This window comes from Lactuca serriola, chromosome 9 (genome assembly GCF_051521515.1).
Source record: "Lactuca serriola cultivar US96UC23 chromosome 9, Lser_US96UC23_V15, whole genome shotgun sequence".
In the NCBI taxonomy this organism is placed as follows: domain Eukaryota; kingdom Viridiplantae; phylum Streptophyta; class Magnoliopsida; order Asterales; family Asteraceae; genus Lactuca; species Lactuca serriola.
The window spans coordinates 53,005,596-53,023,130 of record NC_136416.1 but is presented as its reverse complement, the minus strand read 5'-3'; the positions used below and the strand labels follow the sequence as shown (position 1 = coordinate 53,023,130).

At 36.1% G+C, this 17,535-nt stretch overlaps 1 protein-coding gene, 1 long non-coding RNA gene and 1 other non-coding gene across 4 annotated transcripts; 1 reads left to right on the top strand and 2 right to left on the bottom strand.

Moving 5' to 3' along the window:
- Positions 1–5,266: 5,266 nt before the first annotated feature.
- On the bottom strand, positions 5,267–5,373 carry LOC145077296 (small nucleolar RNA R71). Its single transcript, XR_013693078.1, has one exon. It is a non-coding gene; the product is annotated as a small nucleolar RNA R71 (small nucleolar RNA).
- Positions 5,374–12,878: 7,505 nt separating this feature from the next.
- Positions 12,879–14,572, top strand: LOC145075695 (uncharacterized). Its single transcript, XM_079021840.1, has 4 exons — positions 12,879–13,455; positions 13,651–13,820; positions 13,925–14,396; positions 14,484–14,572. Exons 1-4 carry the CDS (start codon positions 12,879–12,881, stop codon positions 14,570–14,572), a joined length of 1,308 nt encoding a protein of 435 aa, XP_078877966.1.
- A 403-nt stretch (positions 14,573–14,975) lies between these two features.
- Positions 14,976–16,554, bottom strand: LOC145077169 (uncharacterized). 2 transcript variants are annotated; one of them, XR_013692995.1, is made up of 4 exons: positions 16,435–16,554; positions 15,869–16,298; positions 15,494–15,563; positions 14,976–15,420 (listed from the first exon to the last, which is right to left on the bottom strand). It is a non-coding gene; the product is annotated as an uncharacterized LOC145077169 (long non-coding RNA). The 2 variants fall into 2 exon arrangements; XR_013692994.1 differs by having other exon boundaries at positions 15,494–16,298.
- Positions 16,555–17,535: the final 981 nt, after the last annotated feature.

Genomic DNA, 17,535 nt, shown 5'->3' with positions numbered 1-17,535 from the left:
TAATTGGTATAAACTTGAATTGATGGTAGCGTAGTCCTTTTGGGTTGCCCTCAAAACTGGCAACTAGACAGGATGACTTTTGGAGAGAGGTTGAATTTATTATTTGATTAATAAATCGAAATAAATGATTAATTAATTTATTATGAAAATAATATATTAATTATAAATCATATTATTTAATTAATAGTTAATCAAAGATTAATTGGAATTAATTTTGGGATTAATTGTATTAACTAAAAGTGTAGGGGTTGTTTGGAAATTTATTGATAGTTGTGGATGGGGATTCTTGGGCTGCTTGGTCCCTAAGCTAAGGGAATTTGGGTTTCCTCCTAAAACCCTAGCTTTGGCTCTAAGCTACCTCACTATTTAAAGGGCCTTTCCCCTTCACATTTTCTGCAACTTGATTCCTTAGAGGAGTAGACTAAATTCATAACACTCCTCTCCTCTCTCCTCTCTCATCCTCTTGCTAGTGTTGGGTGTGAACCATTAGAGGCGTGACACTTGTGACACTTGCTCACAAAGTTCAAGAAGGCTTGGATTTAGTTGTTATTACTACATAATAGTTAAGGTATGTATTCTAACCCTAGTTATATGATTCTCAAAAATAGTATATACCTCCTAGGGTTTTCCATTAGATGTTAAAATGTTGTATGTTAAATTAGAGAAAACATAGATCAGGAAAATTAGGGTTACATGCACACATAGATTTTGTTTGTTATGCTCAAAACCCATCAGTGGTACCAGAGCTTTGGCTTGTTTTCTATTGAATTTGACTACAATTGTTTGAATTTGATCAATTAGGGTTTATGGCAATTAAACTCTAATAGACTGGAGTTTTCGATATTAGGGTTGCTTAGGCCCTAAGTTTCAAATTTTAGGAAAGGGTTGTAACCCTTTGCCTTGCCCTACAAGTTTCGATATTGGAGGGTTTCTTGCCTCCCACGATTTCGAAATCTAGGTAAAGATTGAAATCCTTACCTTCCTCCCTAAGTCCCGTTTTCAAATTTTTTAGATATGATAGGGATTTTCCTATTTTTGGTCATTATCTCCTTATTTGATTAACTAGATAATTATAAGATTTGGTGTATCCCTCTCATGATTTTCGAAATTTAGTGGGGAGAGGATTAGGTTAAATTATATTGATTAATTTAATAGATAGGGAAAATTTCGTGTATGTCCTTATTAAACTGTAAAATATCATATTTACCCCACATTAAATCTAAATATCATATATACCCTTCTTAACCTTCAAAATATCATATTTGCCCTAATTTATTATTTTAACTTTTTTTAAAATCTTTTAATCAATTTTCATATTTTATAATGATTTTAATTTAAAAACATAATGTTAATTGACCAACTAGCCCTTCAATACTTAAAACCCTTTTGCTTTACTTGGATTGACCATAATGTCCCCAACCCTTTTGCTGATCACGTAACTGGGTAATTAGAGAGGATACGAAATTCATTAATTTGGATTACATACACATACGGCGCACGATTCATAGAAGTATCGCTTCTCCAGCAACACCTGTACAACGAGTATCTGTTCCGAGAAGATGGCAATTGAAATCGCATCAGGTAGTACAATATGGAGTATTGACTGTGATTGACAATTCTGATTTTTTGATTACACAATTGTGATTTGTATCCTTTTGATCGTAATTTCTTATTATCCAAATTCGATTCCTTATTTTGCCTTTTGATAACTGACCTGGTAATTAATTCGAACAATGTTTTTCATCTTTAATTAGAACTATATGCACTCTTCCATGTAATTGACAATTTCTTGAATAACAACAAATTAGCAGACGATTTGAATGGCGAAAAATCAACAGATGAAATCTTGAATGGAAACAAATCAACGGACAAGTTCATTGAACAGGTAAATTTATTTACTCTCAACCTGTCTTTCATGTGTTTTAACGAGTTAAAATCTTAACTGTTATATAAACATGTAACAGTCACACGTAGACATTGATGATGACATCTCAAAACCGATATGGGAGAACACGGTTGAGTCTCCAATGATTGATTATGTTTCTATGAGTATACCAGCTTCCAAGTACATAATAAAATTGAAATATGGGGGTATTTTTCGACTGGCAAAGAACACTAGTAAGAAAATATACTGTTTTGGCTCTCAAAAATGCATCTACATAGAGACATGGTCATACAACTTTGCTCAACTAAATGATGAAGTCATAAAACGTTATTCATCAAAGAACAATCCAAAATTTTCAATTTGGTATGTTGACAAGTTTACATCAGACCGATTATATATCCAGCTAGATTCTGAGGAGAAGTTCATAGCTATGCTTACCATGTATGAAAATGAGAAAGAAGTAACCATTTATGTGACAACAGAAAATAACCTTGACTCAAATAACCTTAATGTTAGTAATCAGTTATGCGTTAACAGAGATGAAATACAATATGAAGATGATTCAGACTATTATCCCAGTGGAGCAAGTTATTATAGTCGTCTTAGTTCTGATAATGAATATGAGCCGATGACGGATGACGATGAGGTTGTCTCATTTAGCAAGAACAGTTTAAGCATGAAGGTGGGCTCAAAATATGAAAATGCAATTTGTTTTAAGAGAGCTTTGAACCATTATGCAATCACGAATGAGTTCGAGTACTTCATCCAGAAAAGTGACCCGACACGATTCACAGCAAGGTGTGAAAAAATAGATTGTGCGTGGAGAATTCATGCTTCTATCATGCAAGATGGAATTACATTTGAAGTAAGTATATAGCCTAACTTATATTTAAAATGCTTTCCATTAGCAATATATTTATGTCTATGTAATTATTTTATAGGTTAAGAGAATGGTGGAAGGACATACATGTACTCGAAGTAACAAGGGTAGTAATAAGCGTGCTACTCAAGGATGGTGATATGTGCATAATTAGTTCATATTAAGTATATATTTTTATTCATTTATTAGTTAATTATCGCATATTATGGACAAAAGGTACTTAAAAGTGTTTAATTATGTTTTTCAGTCCTAAGATGAAGCTCGGAAGCGAAAGGAAGCGGGAGAAACAGTTAGAAGATCGAGAATGGAATAAAGAAGAAAAAAACACTAAAAAAGGCACCAACTCGGCGAGTCATATCGTCTACTCGGCGAGTCCAATCGAAGGATCGGGAAGATAATGACTCGGGATCCCAGAGAGTTATCGCAATACGGGGAATGTGAGAGGGACTCGACGAGTCACCAGTTGACTCGACGAGTCGATTCGTATATTTAAAGATAATTCCACAGATCGATTGAAGAGAGTTCTGGGACGATTCAGAAGTGCTTTGCTACCATTGAGAAGCCTGAAAAACCCTAGAAGACGACGAAGGAAGCTAGAATTCAATTCCGGAGAGTAATTAAGGCAAAATTTCATCATTCCACTTATTCTTTTGTTTATGATTAAGCAACTTGACTTTGTTTGTTTGCTGTTATTTACTTTAATTATGAGCTAAAACCTTTAGACTTCTATTTGGGGATACAAAGTTGACAATATGGTTTGATTGATTGGTAGGATTAATTCCAAGTTGGTGAATTTTGTTATTTTAGCTTGCTAAAGAACCTTGTGTGTGAATAATAATTAATTTTCTGTTAATAGGAAGATAATTGATTAGCATGAACATCTATTGATTATTGACCTCATATGCTATGTGATCACTATGTTATATGTCTAGGATTAATGAATATGAAACTAGAATTAATAAGAAAATTGAGTAAATTCATGTGCAAGCTTGTAAGATGACTATCAAACAAGAGGTTAATTAAAAAGAATAAATTAGTTAACTATTGCAAGTCTAACTTAACCCGAATAATTAATCTAGTGAATATAATTAAATTAGACAATTGGCCACTGTTTGAGTTAGTTTATTTGCTAAGGATTAGGGTAGTGAACAGAAATCTAATCACTTGAATCGGTAACCAACGAAAGAATTAATCCATTGCACTATTACCTTGAAATCAATCATAGAGTTAACCAAGTTGAACTAAACAGAAGTTCCTTTCCAATTATTGAATCTAGTTAAATCGTTATTTTCTAGTCTTAAATTAGTAATAGTTAGTAAGTTTCTAGTCTTGTAAAACTAGAGAAAAACCCCTGCTTCTTAATTAACTTAGATTAAATTAGTTTTTAGTTTAATTTGTCGTTCCCTGTGTTCGATACCCTGCTTATTTAGCTATACCACAATTGATAGGTTCACTGCCTTTTGTGTGTTATTTCATAATTAAAAGTAGGTTTAAAACTAAGTGAGTTTGCACACATCAAATTTTTTGGCGCCGTTGCCGGGGAACGGTTCTAAAATTAATATTAAAGTCTAGTTTAATCGATCCTTTGTGTGGGATTTATCTTACACAAAGTTATTTACAAAGCAAATCAGTAAGTAGATTTAGTTTTATTAAAATTCCGTTTATTTTAAAATAACTAGAAATTTTCTTTTCTGTTTTTGCCTTGCACTCGCCGAGTGCACTCGTGCCGACTCGGCGAGTACATTGCTGTTTTAGTCTTTATTTTTTTTATTCCGTTTGTTCCTTTTACGCGTTTCGTTTCTTTTGTTTCGTTTTTTTTCAGCTGTTTCATGACCCGAGGATCTGACACACCTCTGGTACCTCCTTTGGAAGACCCGGAATCCGCACTAAAGAGAAGCAAGGGAAAAGCCGTAGGAGAAACCGCAACTTCAAAGAACTCACCACTCAAGAACTTAAAATCCGTTTTCAGCAAGAAGAAGAGCAGCAAATCAGGAGCATCCAGTGCCTCGTTAACAATTGAAGAACCAATTCAAGAAGATATCGAGTACGAGACCGAGGAGGAAGAAGAGCATATTTCCGAGCACGAAACTGATTCTGAAGAAGAGTTAGCTATCACTATGGCTAACATCGATGAAGTCCCCATGGGGGAGTGGAAGAAAAGGATGCGTGATGACACCGGGCCGGGACTTGTGCAACCCGCAATTCCCGCAACTGCTACTTTCGAACTAAAATGCCATATTCTCGCCCAACTCAAAGAGATTCCTTTCTACGGGAAGGATCATGAAGACGCTTACAAGCACTTGGACGAAGTGAATGATGTGGCCGATTACTTCAACGTGCCTAATGCTCCACGCGAGACCCAACTTCTTCGAATGCTTCCTGTCACATTTAAAGGAGCTGCAAAAGATTGGTTAAAGTCACTTCCTCCCGGATCGGTCACCACATGGGCCAAGATGAAAGAAGAACTCATAGACCATTTCTGCCCGCCCTCCAAGATAGCCAAGCTGAAGAAAGCCATTGCCAACTTCGAGCAACAACCCGGAGAATCTCTTTATGAAGCTTGGGAAAGATACAAGAGCCTACTTAAAAATTGCCCACACCATGACCTTAATAGCCAACAAGAGGTCTCCATTTTCTATGATGGAGTCAATGTCACCACAAGGCAATTGCTTGATTCTCAAGGCCCGCTTACAAAGAAGGCGCCCCCGGTAATTAAAGAATTAATTGAAGAATTCTATAAGCACTCTAGAGAATACCACAATCCGAGAAACGAAGTAAGTCGAGGGGTAGTAAATGCGGCAAGTGATAACATTGCGGCGGTGATAGCAAAGCTTGATAGTCTAGATCGAAGAATGACAAAAATGGATCAAGCAATCCATGCTATTAGGGTAGGATGCGAAAATTGTGGAGGGTCCTATCTCGCAAAGGATTGTGATTTGGATGAGAATGGAAATAAGAAAGCTCAAGTCTTCTATTCAAGTGGTGATCGGTATGATGAAAATTGTCGAAAACCTAAGAAGGATTGGCTACCATACGAGGAGTATAAGAAGGCAAAGGAGGAGAAATACAAGCAGAAGGAGAGGGGACTATACCAAAAGGAAGAACCGGTAGAAAAGAAAGCCGATTTAGAAGAGTTATTCACTAGATTCATAGCCGCGGCCGAAAAAAGACACAATGATCACGATGCTGCCATACACGAGACCAGAAACATGCTTAGGAATCAGCAAGCATCAATTCTCAACATTGAGAAACAGCTGGGACAGCTTGCGCATCAAGTGAATGATAGAAGACCGGGTCAACTTCCGAGTAACACCGAACCCAATCCAAGAATGGAGAATGTAAGTGTAATAGCCTCCAGCAGTGAAGAAAAAGTTACAGAAGCACTGAGAATCTCCAAGAAGAAGGCAGAAAAGGAAGAAGAATCGGATCCAGCAAAACCCGATCCGACTCGCCGAGTCACTCAAATGGACTCGACGAGTCCATTCGGGAATGATAAAACTGCCAGTTTTCTAAAGCCATATAATCCTCCTCTTCCATACCCAATCAAAGCCATACCTGCAGAAAAAGTAGAAGCATACAGAACCTTTATGGAGCATGTTAAAGCTTTACAAGTCAATATGCCATTTGTGGAAACAATGCTCCAAACACGTAAATACTTCAACCTGCTTAAAAGCCTTTTCGCTGCTAGGAAGGATTTGGCTGAAGTCGCGGAAATATTGATGAATGAGCTGCCTGAAAAGAAGAGTGATCCGGGAAATATGGTGATTCCGTGCCAATTTGGTAATGAAGTTTTTACCCGAGCATTAGCTGATTCAGGTGCAAGCATTAATTTGATGCCCTATTCATTCTTTAAGAAGCTGAATTTACCAGCACCAAGGCCGATAAATATGAGGATCCATTTGGCAGACAAAAGGATAATTCATCCACAAGGCGTTTGTGAGGATCTCCTTATCAAAGTGGACAAGTTTATTTTTCCAGTAGACTTCGTGGTGGTGGATATGGAAGAAGACCCCGAAATACCAATTATTTTGGGAAGATCATTCTTAAACACCGCGTGTGCTCTAATTGATATAAGTGAGTCTACATTGACATTGAGAGTGGGTGATGAGTCGGTAATGTTTAAAGCTATTCCAGAAGCCAAGCAAGAAAAAGAAAAGAGAGAAGAAATCTCATTTATCCAATTGGATGATAAGATATTACAAAAAGAGCTTGAAATTTTGCTAAAAGAAGATCCAAGCAAGCTTTTGCTACACTCTGAAGAATGTGGAGATGCTAGCAAAGACTTGGAGGAGTTAGAAAAGCTACTGGAAGGAGCCAACTCAGAAAACACTCCAGAATTGATGGAACCCGATCAGACTCGCCGAGTCACCTTGATGGACTCGACGAGTCCAGTCTAATTTGATAAAAAATTGGCTAATGTGGATCTTTTTATTGATAGTTCTTCACATACCCTGGATTTAGTTACTATTTATGATTCTTTGGAAGAACAAACAGCAGAAGAAGGAAAAGGAATGGAAGTCCAAGACGCCGAGGTGGCATGCCTTGATACAATTCCATTTGGAGAAGGGTTGAACACAGAAAAGGATGAAGGCATAAAGGGAAGAAGGGTGGAAGTTGATCGACCATTCACTACTAAACCTAAAGCACGAACCATAACAAAATATGAAGTGATTAAATTTAAAGAGAAGGAGGTACAAGAGAAGGTAAAGAAGAATGGGTTAAAAAAGGAAAAGAGGAAAAGAGAAGCCCAAGCAGCTGAGGAGGATGTTGTGAAAAAGAAAAGAGATGAATTGAAAAGGGCTTACAAGAAAAAGATTCACGCTTACAAGACTAAGTACAAACCACAAAGGACTAGGCATGCATTCCCGATGCTTGAAGATGACGAAACGTAGACAGGAAGGAGTCTAGCTAATGACTCCTTAAAAAGAAGCGCTTGGCGGGAGGCAACCCGTTATATAGAGTTTGTTTTCCTTTACTTTTTAGTTTTTTTTTAAATTTTTCCTTCGTTTTTAAAAATGTTAATCTTCCAAATCATAGGACATGTCTGCTTGAGAGTGTGCAAGGGTCAAGTGTGGGGTGAAATGATTTTAAATAAATAACAAAATTTTGAAAATCATGAATGTTTTGCAAGAGACTCGCCGAGTCTGACCACTACTCGACGAGTCCATATTGATTTCAGAAAAAGTTTGACTTCGCGACCAGACCCGCCGAGTCTGACCCCGACTCGACGAGTCGGTATTATTTACAGAAAAAAAATAATTTTGAAATTACTTTTACATCCAGTAACTAGGGTTTTAACCCTAAGATTCACTTTTTCACATACACACTCGACGTGCGCCTCTCTTTCAAATTTCCTCTCAAGCATTCAAGTTTTCTTCAAATTTTCTTCAAATCTCTCAAGTTTAAACTCAAAAGGTAACAAATTTCTTCTTGATTTCTGTTAAGAACGTGATTATAAGGCCATATATGGTAGCAATTGCATGAAAAACCCGTTTTTGAAAAGTAATGAATTTTTAGGGTTTTGATTTTTCATGATTTTTGTTGTTTTGAACGTTTATTTTGGCCTTATTACCTTAGTAGTAAGTCCCTATACAAAACCCTTGACGAAATTTCCAGGTTTCATGGCCTAATTTGCATCGACCCGTCGACTGACTCGTGCAGTTTGTGCGACTCGCCGAGTCATGCCTGGACTCGATGAGTCGAGTCAGGATGCATATGCGAGATTGTTTTAATTATATTCTATGTTTTCTGGGTTTTGGGTTTTTGTTTTGCAGAAATCATGTTCAGAAGGGGGCAAACTTCCAGTGGCCACCAAGGGGATTTTCCGTGGCTAAACTTCCCACAAATTGAGTCCGCTTCGACATTGCGGAAATGGAAGAAGAAGCTGGCTGATATCAAGAAGAAGGAGGTCTATGTGCCCAACCGGATCGATTGGGAATGGTTGCAGCAGGTTCGCTACGAGGAGGAATTAGCTCCTTATCTTTTAAAGGAGTTTCATTATAATGGCGAAACCATGGTGTGTGACGGGTGGAGCCGGGTATTCCGTATTCAAGAACCGTTTATTTGGAGCTATGCTTAGAGTTCTTTTCCACGGTGTCTTTCACCGGGGGAGTGGATGTCTTTCACCCAACAAGCTTCAGTTTCTGCCTTGGGGGAGAATTTCATCAATGCTCAGTGGTAGATCTTGCATGCCGATTGGGGGTTTATGACCAGCCCTTGGTCTCAACACCCATCTTTCGGGCCTTTTTGGCACAAGCACATATGGTATTTCCCGAAGGAGTTACAAGTGTGGGCTGGTGGAGTACCATTGGTAATAAAGTTTATATTCCAAAGTCGGCGCAAGAAGGGAGCATTCGATCCCCAACACATCGCCTCATTCACCGCCTCATTTCATCCACCATCAACCAACGAAAGGATGATGACAAGGTTTCCAACCTTGATGTCTTTTTCCTATGGAGCATCATTACACCCGACGTTTTTTGCAACATTCCTTGGTGTCTTGCTTCATATCTTTCGGAGGGTGCGGTCAAAGATCGCAAGACTTCAAGAATAAATGGTGGGATGTTTGTCACCCGGTTGGCTAACTCATTCGGGTTGATGAACCGCAGTGCATGGAATTTCATGACGATGATCCCTACACCTCCGTTCAATCCTATTCTTTTCCGGAGAGTGAGAATCATTGAAGACTATGGTGGTGGCCACTATGCCATCCCGAATGATGACCCGGTGGTTGGTCCCGAGGCGCCGGGAAGACGGGTTCATTCGAGGAGAGAGCGGGTTATGGAGGAGGAGCCGTCGGTGATTCCGGTTGAGAATGAAGATGTACCAATGGATTGGTACAATGTGGAGATGAGGCGACTCCAGGATCAAATGGCGAGGAGCTTGAATTTTAGCAACCAATCTCATATCCGACTTTTTGACCACTTTAACATTCCACACATAGATGGTGGAAACTTTCCATACATTCCAACGTGGGAAGAAGTGATCAGTGCAAGAAGAAGTGGGGCTGGAGGAAGTGGAGTAGGGCTTGATGGTGATGATGAGGAGGATTGATTTTTATGCATTTTTATTGAACAATTTTTAATTTTGTGTTTGTTTGTTTTATTTGGTTTGTTTGATGTTTTTAAAACTTGTTTTTGATGTTTAATTAATGTTTGATGCTTTGACAATTTTTCAGAATTGAATTAGGAGTGCTAGCTTCAAATGGGTTTAGAGTTATAGAATCCAAGTGAGAAAGAGAGTCAAGGAAAAGGAGCGTTAGAGTTAAAGTATTGAGTCCGGTCCTTAGAGATGTTGGCAAGGGAGTCTAGAAGTGAATAGAAAGTATAGAGAGTTTATTGGAAGCTGGATCATATGCAAAATTATATTAATTTCATTCAGTGACCAACTCGTCGAGTGCACTAAACTGACTCGACGAGTCGCCCTTAATTCTCACAAATGCGAAGATTTCCCGAAGTGACTCGACGAGTCTGGTATATACTCGACGAGTCGTTTGGTTTCATGTCGAAGGGGCTGCTGATTTGATGCTAATTAGAGTACCACTTGACTATATATTCTTTCCATATTTATTCCTGAAGATCTTACACTGTTATCCGCGTATTTGGAGTGACCCACACGAGACGAGACACCCAAGGCATGGTTACTATGTCTAAAGTCAATTGAAGTTGGAGCTAAAATGAAAGTGATCAACCTATCCACTGCTATCCCAGGGGAGTTTGTTCCAATTCCCTCTTTAGTTTCTTTTTATGTTTTTATCATGCATAATATGCAATGAGGGCATTGCATCAAATAAGTGTGGGGTAGGGGGTTGGTTACATAATAGAAAATTTAGAGTCTTAATTTAGGTTAATTTTAAAATTTTGCATACCAAAAAAATTACTTAGGACTTAATTTAGAAATTTTTGGTAAATGTAATTAGGGTTCATGCTAGTATTATGTTTGATGATTTCATGATAACCCAAATGTTTAGTTGAGCCTATATACGTTCTAGTGCATTTGTGGCTTCCTTATTCTAGTGAAATCATGGGACAAAAACACAACCCTGCTCAGCCCGAGGGATGCAATATGTTTAGCAGCCTAAACTTGAAATGTATCCAGGAAAATTGTTATCATTAGCCAATAAAGGTTGAAGTTGAGCGCCCCTACTTAAGCATGTAGGTTTTGAGTGAAAAAAAAAAAGTGAGTTACATGTTAAAAAAAAGAATTACTAGAAAAATTGTATGAATTTTGGAGCAATTAAAGTGAAGATCAAAAGATTAAAATTCCAAGAAATCCAAAAAAGTTGAAGATACCCGAAAATCAAACAATAAAGGTGGTGAATTCAAAGAGATCAAAGCGAATATCGAAGAAGAGATGAATTCAAAAGAGCTCCATAGTGGTATCAAAAAGTTGTAATTCTAGATTATGTATGCTCGGGTTGCTCAATTAAAAATACCTTGAGGGTAAAGAGGTTTTCTGCGGATGGATTCGGAGGGTTGCATAAAATGAGCATAGTTCGGGGTGAGTGGGCAAGTGTTTATGAGGATTGTGAGTATTTGGAGTATGAGAGGTTTATAGGAAAAATTTTAGACACAAATGCATGTGTTGCGGTCTTGGCATAATGGCTGGGTTAGATTGGAGTTGTTATATAAGATTCTAATATGTTTAAAATTCAGTTTTGCTTGGGGGCAAGTAAAAGACAAGTGTGGGGTATTTTGATATGTGCATAATTAGTTCATATTAAGTATACATTTTTATTCATTTATTAGTTTAATTATCGCATATTATGGACAAAAGGTACTTAAAAGTGTTTAATTATGTTTTTCAGTCCTAAGATGAAGCTCGGAAGCGAAAGGAAGCGGGAGAAACAGTTAGAAGATCGAGAATGGAATAAAGAAGAAAAAAACACTAAAAAAGGCACCTACTCGGCGAGTCATATCGTCTACTCGGTGAGTACAATCGAAGGATCGAGAAGATAATGACTCGGGATCCCAGAGAGTTATCGCAATACGGGGAATGTGAGAGGGACTCGACGAGTCGATTCGTATATTTAAAGATAATTCCACAGATCGATTGAAGAGAGTTCTGGGACGATTCAGAAGTGCTTTGCTACGATTGAGAAGCCTGAAAAACCCTAGAAGACGACGAAGGAAGCTAGAATTCAATTCCGGAGAGTAATTAAGGCAAAATTTCATCATTCCACTTATTCTTTTGTTTATGATTAAGCAACTTGACTTTGTTTGTTTGCTGTTATTTACTTTAATTATGAGCTAAAACCTTTAGACTTCTGTTTGGGGATACAAAGTTGACAATATGGTTTTATTGATTGGTAGGATTAATTCCAAGTTGGTGAATTTTTGTTATTTTAGCTTGCTAAAGAACCTTGTGTGTGAATAATAATTAATTTTCTGTTAATAGGAAGATAATTGATTAGCATGAACATCTATTGATTATTGACCTCATATGCTATGTGATCACTATGTTATATGTCTAGGATTAATGAATATAAAACTAGAATAAATAAGAAAATTGAGTAAATTCATGTGCAAGCTTGTAAGATGACTATCAAACAAGAGATTAATTAAAAATAATAAATTAGTTAACTATTGCAAGTCTAACTTAACCCGAATAATTAATCTAGTGAATATAATTAAATTAGACAATTGGCCACTGTTTGAGTTAGTTTATTTGCTAAGGATTAGGGTAGTGAACAGAAATCTAATCACTTGAATCGGTAACCAACGAAAGAATTAATCCATTGCACTATTACCTTGAAATCAATCATAGAGTTAACCAAGTTGAACTAAACAGAAGTTCCTTTCCAATTATTGAATCTAGTTAAATTGTTATTTTCTAGTCTTAAATTAGTAATAGTTAGTAAGTTTCTAGTCTTGTAAAACTAGAGAAAAACCCCTGCTTCTTAATTAACTTAGATTAAATTAGTTTTTAGTTTAATTTGCCGTTCCCTGTGTTCGATACCCTGCTTATTTAGCTATACCACAATTGATAGGTTCACTGCCTTTTGTGTGTTATTTGATAATTAAAAGTAGGTTTAAAACTAAGTGAGTTTGCACACATCAATGGATTGCAAATATAGTTATTGACAAATTGAAATCTGATGGGGATGTCTCTCCTATGGAGCTTAGAAAGTGGATTACGAAAACTTACAATGTTGAATTACCATATCTAAAAGTATTTAGAGGTAAAGAGCAAGCTTATATTGATATGTATGGTAAGTGGGAAGAATCATTCATGAAGTTGGATGAATTTAGAGAAGAACTATTAAATAGGAATGAAGGAAGCATTGTGGAAATTGACATTGATATTTCTGGTGACAAGAAACGGTTCAAAAGGTTTTTTGTTTGTCTAGCAGCTTGTTCTAAAGGGTTTCTTGGTGGTTGTCGTCCTTATATTGCTCTTGATGCTTGCCATTTAAAAGGAAAGTTCACTGGTGTACTAGCTGCTGCAACGGGTATTGACGGTAATAATTCCATTTTTCCAATAGCTTATTCTGTGCTTGAATCAGAGAGTACACAATCATGGACATGGTTTCTTGAATCACTTAAAAAGGCAATCGGGATGCCAGATGGTCTTGTGATCTCATCAGACATGAAAAAAGGGTTAGAAGTAGCTGTGATGCACATTTATCCTAATGTTGAGCATAGAGAATGTGTACGACACCTATATAGCAATTTCAAGAAACAATTTCGTGGTGAATTCTTTAACAAGAAACTTTAGGGTGCTGCAAAAACTTACCGTCCTACCAAACATGACAGATTATTGAAGGACATTGCCGATGTAAGTCAAGATGCCATTACATATCTAAATAACAACCACAAAAAGATATGGAGTAGAAGCAAGTTTGGAACAACTTCCAAGTGTGATTAGATCACTAATAATATTTCAGAATCGTTTAATTCTTGGATTGGTGCAACACGTTATCAACCTTTGCTTGATCTACTTGATGCAATTAGAGAAAAGCTGATGAAATGGTTTGACAAGAAGAGGATGTTAGTGAAAAGATGGAACGGCGTATTGGTTCCCAATGCTAAGATTCGTCTCAACGACATCTCTAAGGTAAGTATGTTAAATTATAGTTCAATTATATATGCGTATTTATTTTAAACTTGGACGATGCATATAGATCTCAATAATAAATGTTTTTTTTATCTTTCATGTAGAACTTGGGTGAATATGAAGTATGTAGAAGTGGTGATAACCAAGTTGACGTGAAGTTCAAGGGATCGCGTTGGGAAGTCAACCTAGACAAAAGAAAATGTGGTTGTCGAGTGTGGCAAGTTACGGGCGTTCCATGTGTACATGAAGCGGCTTTTATTGCTTTTACAAGGGATGCTAATTGGGACCAATATGTTGATCAATATTTTAGTATAGAGAAATTTAAAGAAGCATATGCTTTCAAAATTGCTTCGATGCCCAGAAAGGATCAATGGATTAAAAAAGATGGGGATAAAATTTATCCACCACTCATGAAACGACCGCCTGGAAGACCAAAAAAAATAGAATTAAACCCTCGGATGAGCCTAAAAGAAGGCACAAGTGTCCGCGATGTGGTGAGTATGGACACCGTGAAAAGACTTGCAAAAATCCGACATCTCAAAGTATTGATCCAAGTGAAACATCCACGTCTACAAGGTTGCTCAAAATTACATTAATTTTGTCTTATTTCATAAATAGATATCAAAACATATACAATGCTAATATTGTTTTTATTTATTTTAGGAAATGTGGAAAGAAAACAAAATCTACCGGTAGCTCGGGAGTTTCAGGTCCATATGAAAAAGATTGATGACAATAGTTGGTCCTTTTGACCATTTTCTTATTTTTATTGATTACAAGTTGTAAGATGTTGCTAAATAGGTTTTTCTAGAAAGTATGTTGCTAAAAATAGTTTGTTTAGTAATTATTATGGTAAAATGGGTTTTCCACAAAGTATGTTGCTACAAATACGTTTGTTTACAAACTATGTTGCAAAAAAAATTGTCCAAAAAGTATGTTGCTGAAATTTAGAACAACAGGGACCAAACTGTAACTGAAACAAAACTTAAAACAACAGGGACTAAACTGTAACTATTGCTAAACTAAAAACAATGGGTACCAAAATGTAATTAATGCAAAATTTAAAACAACATGGACGAAACTGTAAGTATTTCAAAATGAAGTCAACAAGGACCAAACTGTAATTATTGCAAATCTAAAAACAACAGGACCAAATTGTAATTAATGCCAAATTTAAAACAACAAGGACCAAACATTTAAGTATTGTTATTAAAAAGTACAGAGACAAAAACATTAGCTATTGTAATTAATAGCATCGTACTTACACATCATCCATTATAAAACCACAGGTGTACTTCATACATTACATTACATGCTCCTAATAAGTTGCATCAAACATAAAGGGCATTGTAAAAATGACAGTGTGGTTGTAACAAGATGGTTGTTTATGGTTAAGGTAGCATATTCTGGATGTTGCATCTTATTTTCTTCATTTTCATTCTTTAGTATCTCAACGGCATGTGATGAGGGGCTCACTATTGATGATGAAAATGACAGTGTAGCAGTCGTAGTAGTACATGTGTCTGCCTTGTGCTTTGAACTTCCATTCGAACTCACCACATTTGCAGCAAGAGGTTGGATATTTGAAGCACTTGTTCCCCTATGTAAGCATATTGTCAATCAGAATATATCCAAGAAAAAGTATTATAATTTGTCCATTAGAAAATACATACCATGAGGCTTTTGTATGAATAGCTATATATCTCCCAAAACTATTATTTGGTAGCAAACTTTCATGCATTCCTATTTATAAGAAATGAACAACAAAAGCTTCCATCATTCAAATTTCATAAAGCTTATCTAAATTTCTCTTAAAACCCTAACTAGTAGAATAGAATCAATGATGAAAAATATCAATTCAGAATACCATGAAAATTGTATGAAAGCCATATGGACACATCTCATTCTCAAACATACCAAAATATCAAAGAAAAAGCTCTATGATACACAAACTGCACCACCAGCTAAATCTCCAAATCTGATCCTTATTGTTACCAATTATCATTTCATTACAATAACGAATTTATATGTATTAAACTCGAAATTACCTGAAATTGTTGGTTTTCTGACCTTTACTAAGCTCAAAAGCATCAAAATTTAACTCCACAACAAGGAAATCAGTAAAATTGAACACCATAAAAAACATCAATGTAGAGCCTGCAGATGTTAACATTTGTCGAAACCCCTACCACCGTCGCCACCAATCTAGAACTTGCAGATGCCAATTAATGTCTGGAAGTAGGTGTAATGGAGGGAGAGATGGACGATGTAGAGAAGACGGATGAAAACCCAAGCTAAATATAATCAAATTACCTGAAATTGTTGGTTTTCTGACCTTTACTAAGCTCAAAAGCATCAAGATTTAACTCCACAACAAGGAAATCAGTAAAATTGAACACCATAAAAAACATCGATGTCTGGAGCCACAGATGTTAACCTTTGTTGAAACCCCCACCATCTTCGCCACCAATCTGGAACCTGCAGATGTTGATCAATGTCTCAGTGTCTGGAAGTGGGTGTAATGCAGGGAGAGATGGATGAAGTAGAGAAGACAGATGAAAACCCTAGCTAAATATAATCAAACGAAGCTACAAAATCAGTATGTTAACGGAACCTGCAGATGTCGATTCAATGTTTGGAGGCGTAGAGAAGACAGAGTGACGGTTGAAGAAGACTGGGAGTCGATCAGATTTTGGCTTTCATTCGATTTCATTAGGAATCGATCTTTGATCGTTGAAGGAGGGGAGGGTATAGGGGGTAATTCGGTCAATATAGTTTTATGAATTAAAGGCTAAAATATTAAAGGGCAATATTGTCAATTAGTATTTTTTTTATACATTTAAATTATAAAAACTGATTAAAAATATTTAAAAAATAGTTAAAAAATAAATTTGGGCAAATATGATATTTATAAAGTTAAAAAGGGTAAATATGAAATTTTGATTTTAAGTTGGGTAAATATGATATTTTGAAGTTTAACAATGATATACACGAAATTATCCCTAATAAATAATCCTAAAATTGATTTAAATAAATTAATTAAATGTTTAGTTAATAAATAAATCATTTGGTTTAATTTTAAATTTAAAGTAAATTCTTTTAATATTTGAAATTTAGTAATTAAACCCTAGTATTTTGAAATAAGTTTAAAATACATCCTTATAGATCTTATTATTAATTTAATTAAATGATTAATTAAACGATAATCAATAAATCCATAAGATGATTTAAATTTAATTAAATTAAAAGTTTAATTTATCAAAGGATTAAACCCTTGGAATTCTAAAATGTTTTAAAATACACCTTATAGTATGTGTAAAATTAAATGTTTAATATTTACTATATGTATAATACTAAGTCAGTCGAACCGCTAGTATGTCTCATTCATGATGCCGATCTATAAGGGAAGTTTAAGGAAGCGACCTATAAAATGACCGACATTGGGTATCCACTCTTACCCACCGCTCCCTTGATTGGTGGAGGGTCGTTAGCCGAACGGGTTTGATAGGACACAACCTTATTAAAAATATAATGATGAAAAGTAACTAAACTATTTTCTAAAATCCCACTCTTAGTAACTTTAGGGAAAATTTGGATTTGATGCTAACCCATGAAATTGCAAATTGCACCTTATTGGTCGTTAGTGGAGTGTGTGTGGTAAACCGACACACTCATATGGACTAATAAGGAGTGGCAAGGGGTGTCTCGTAAATTA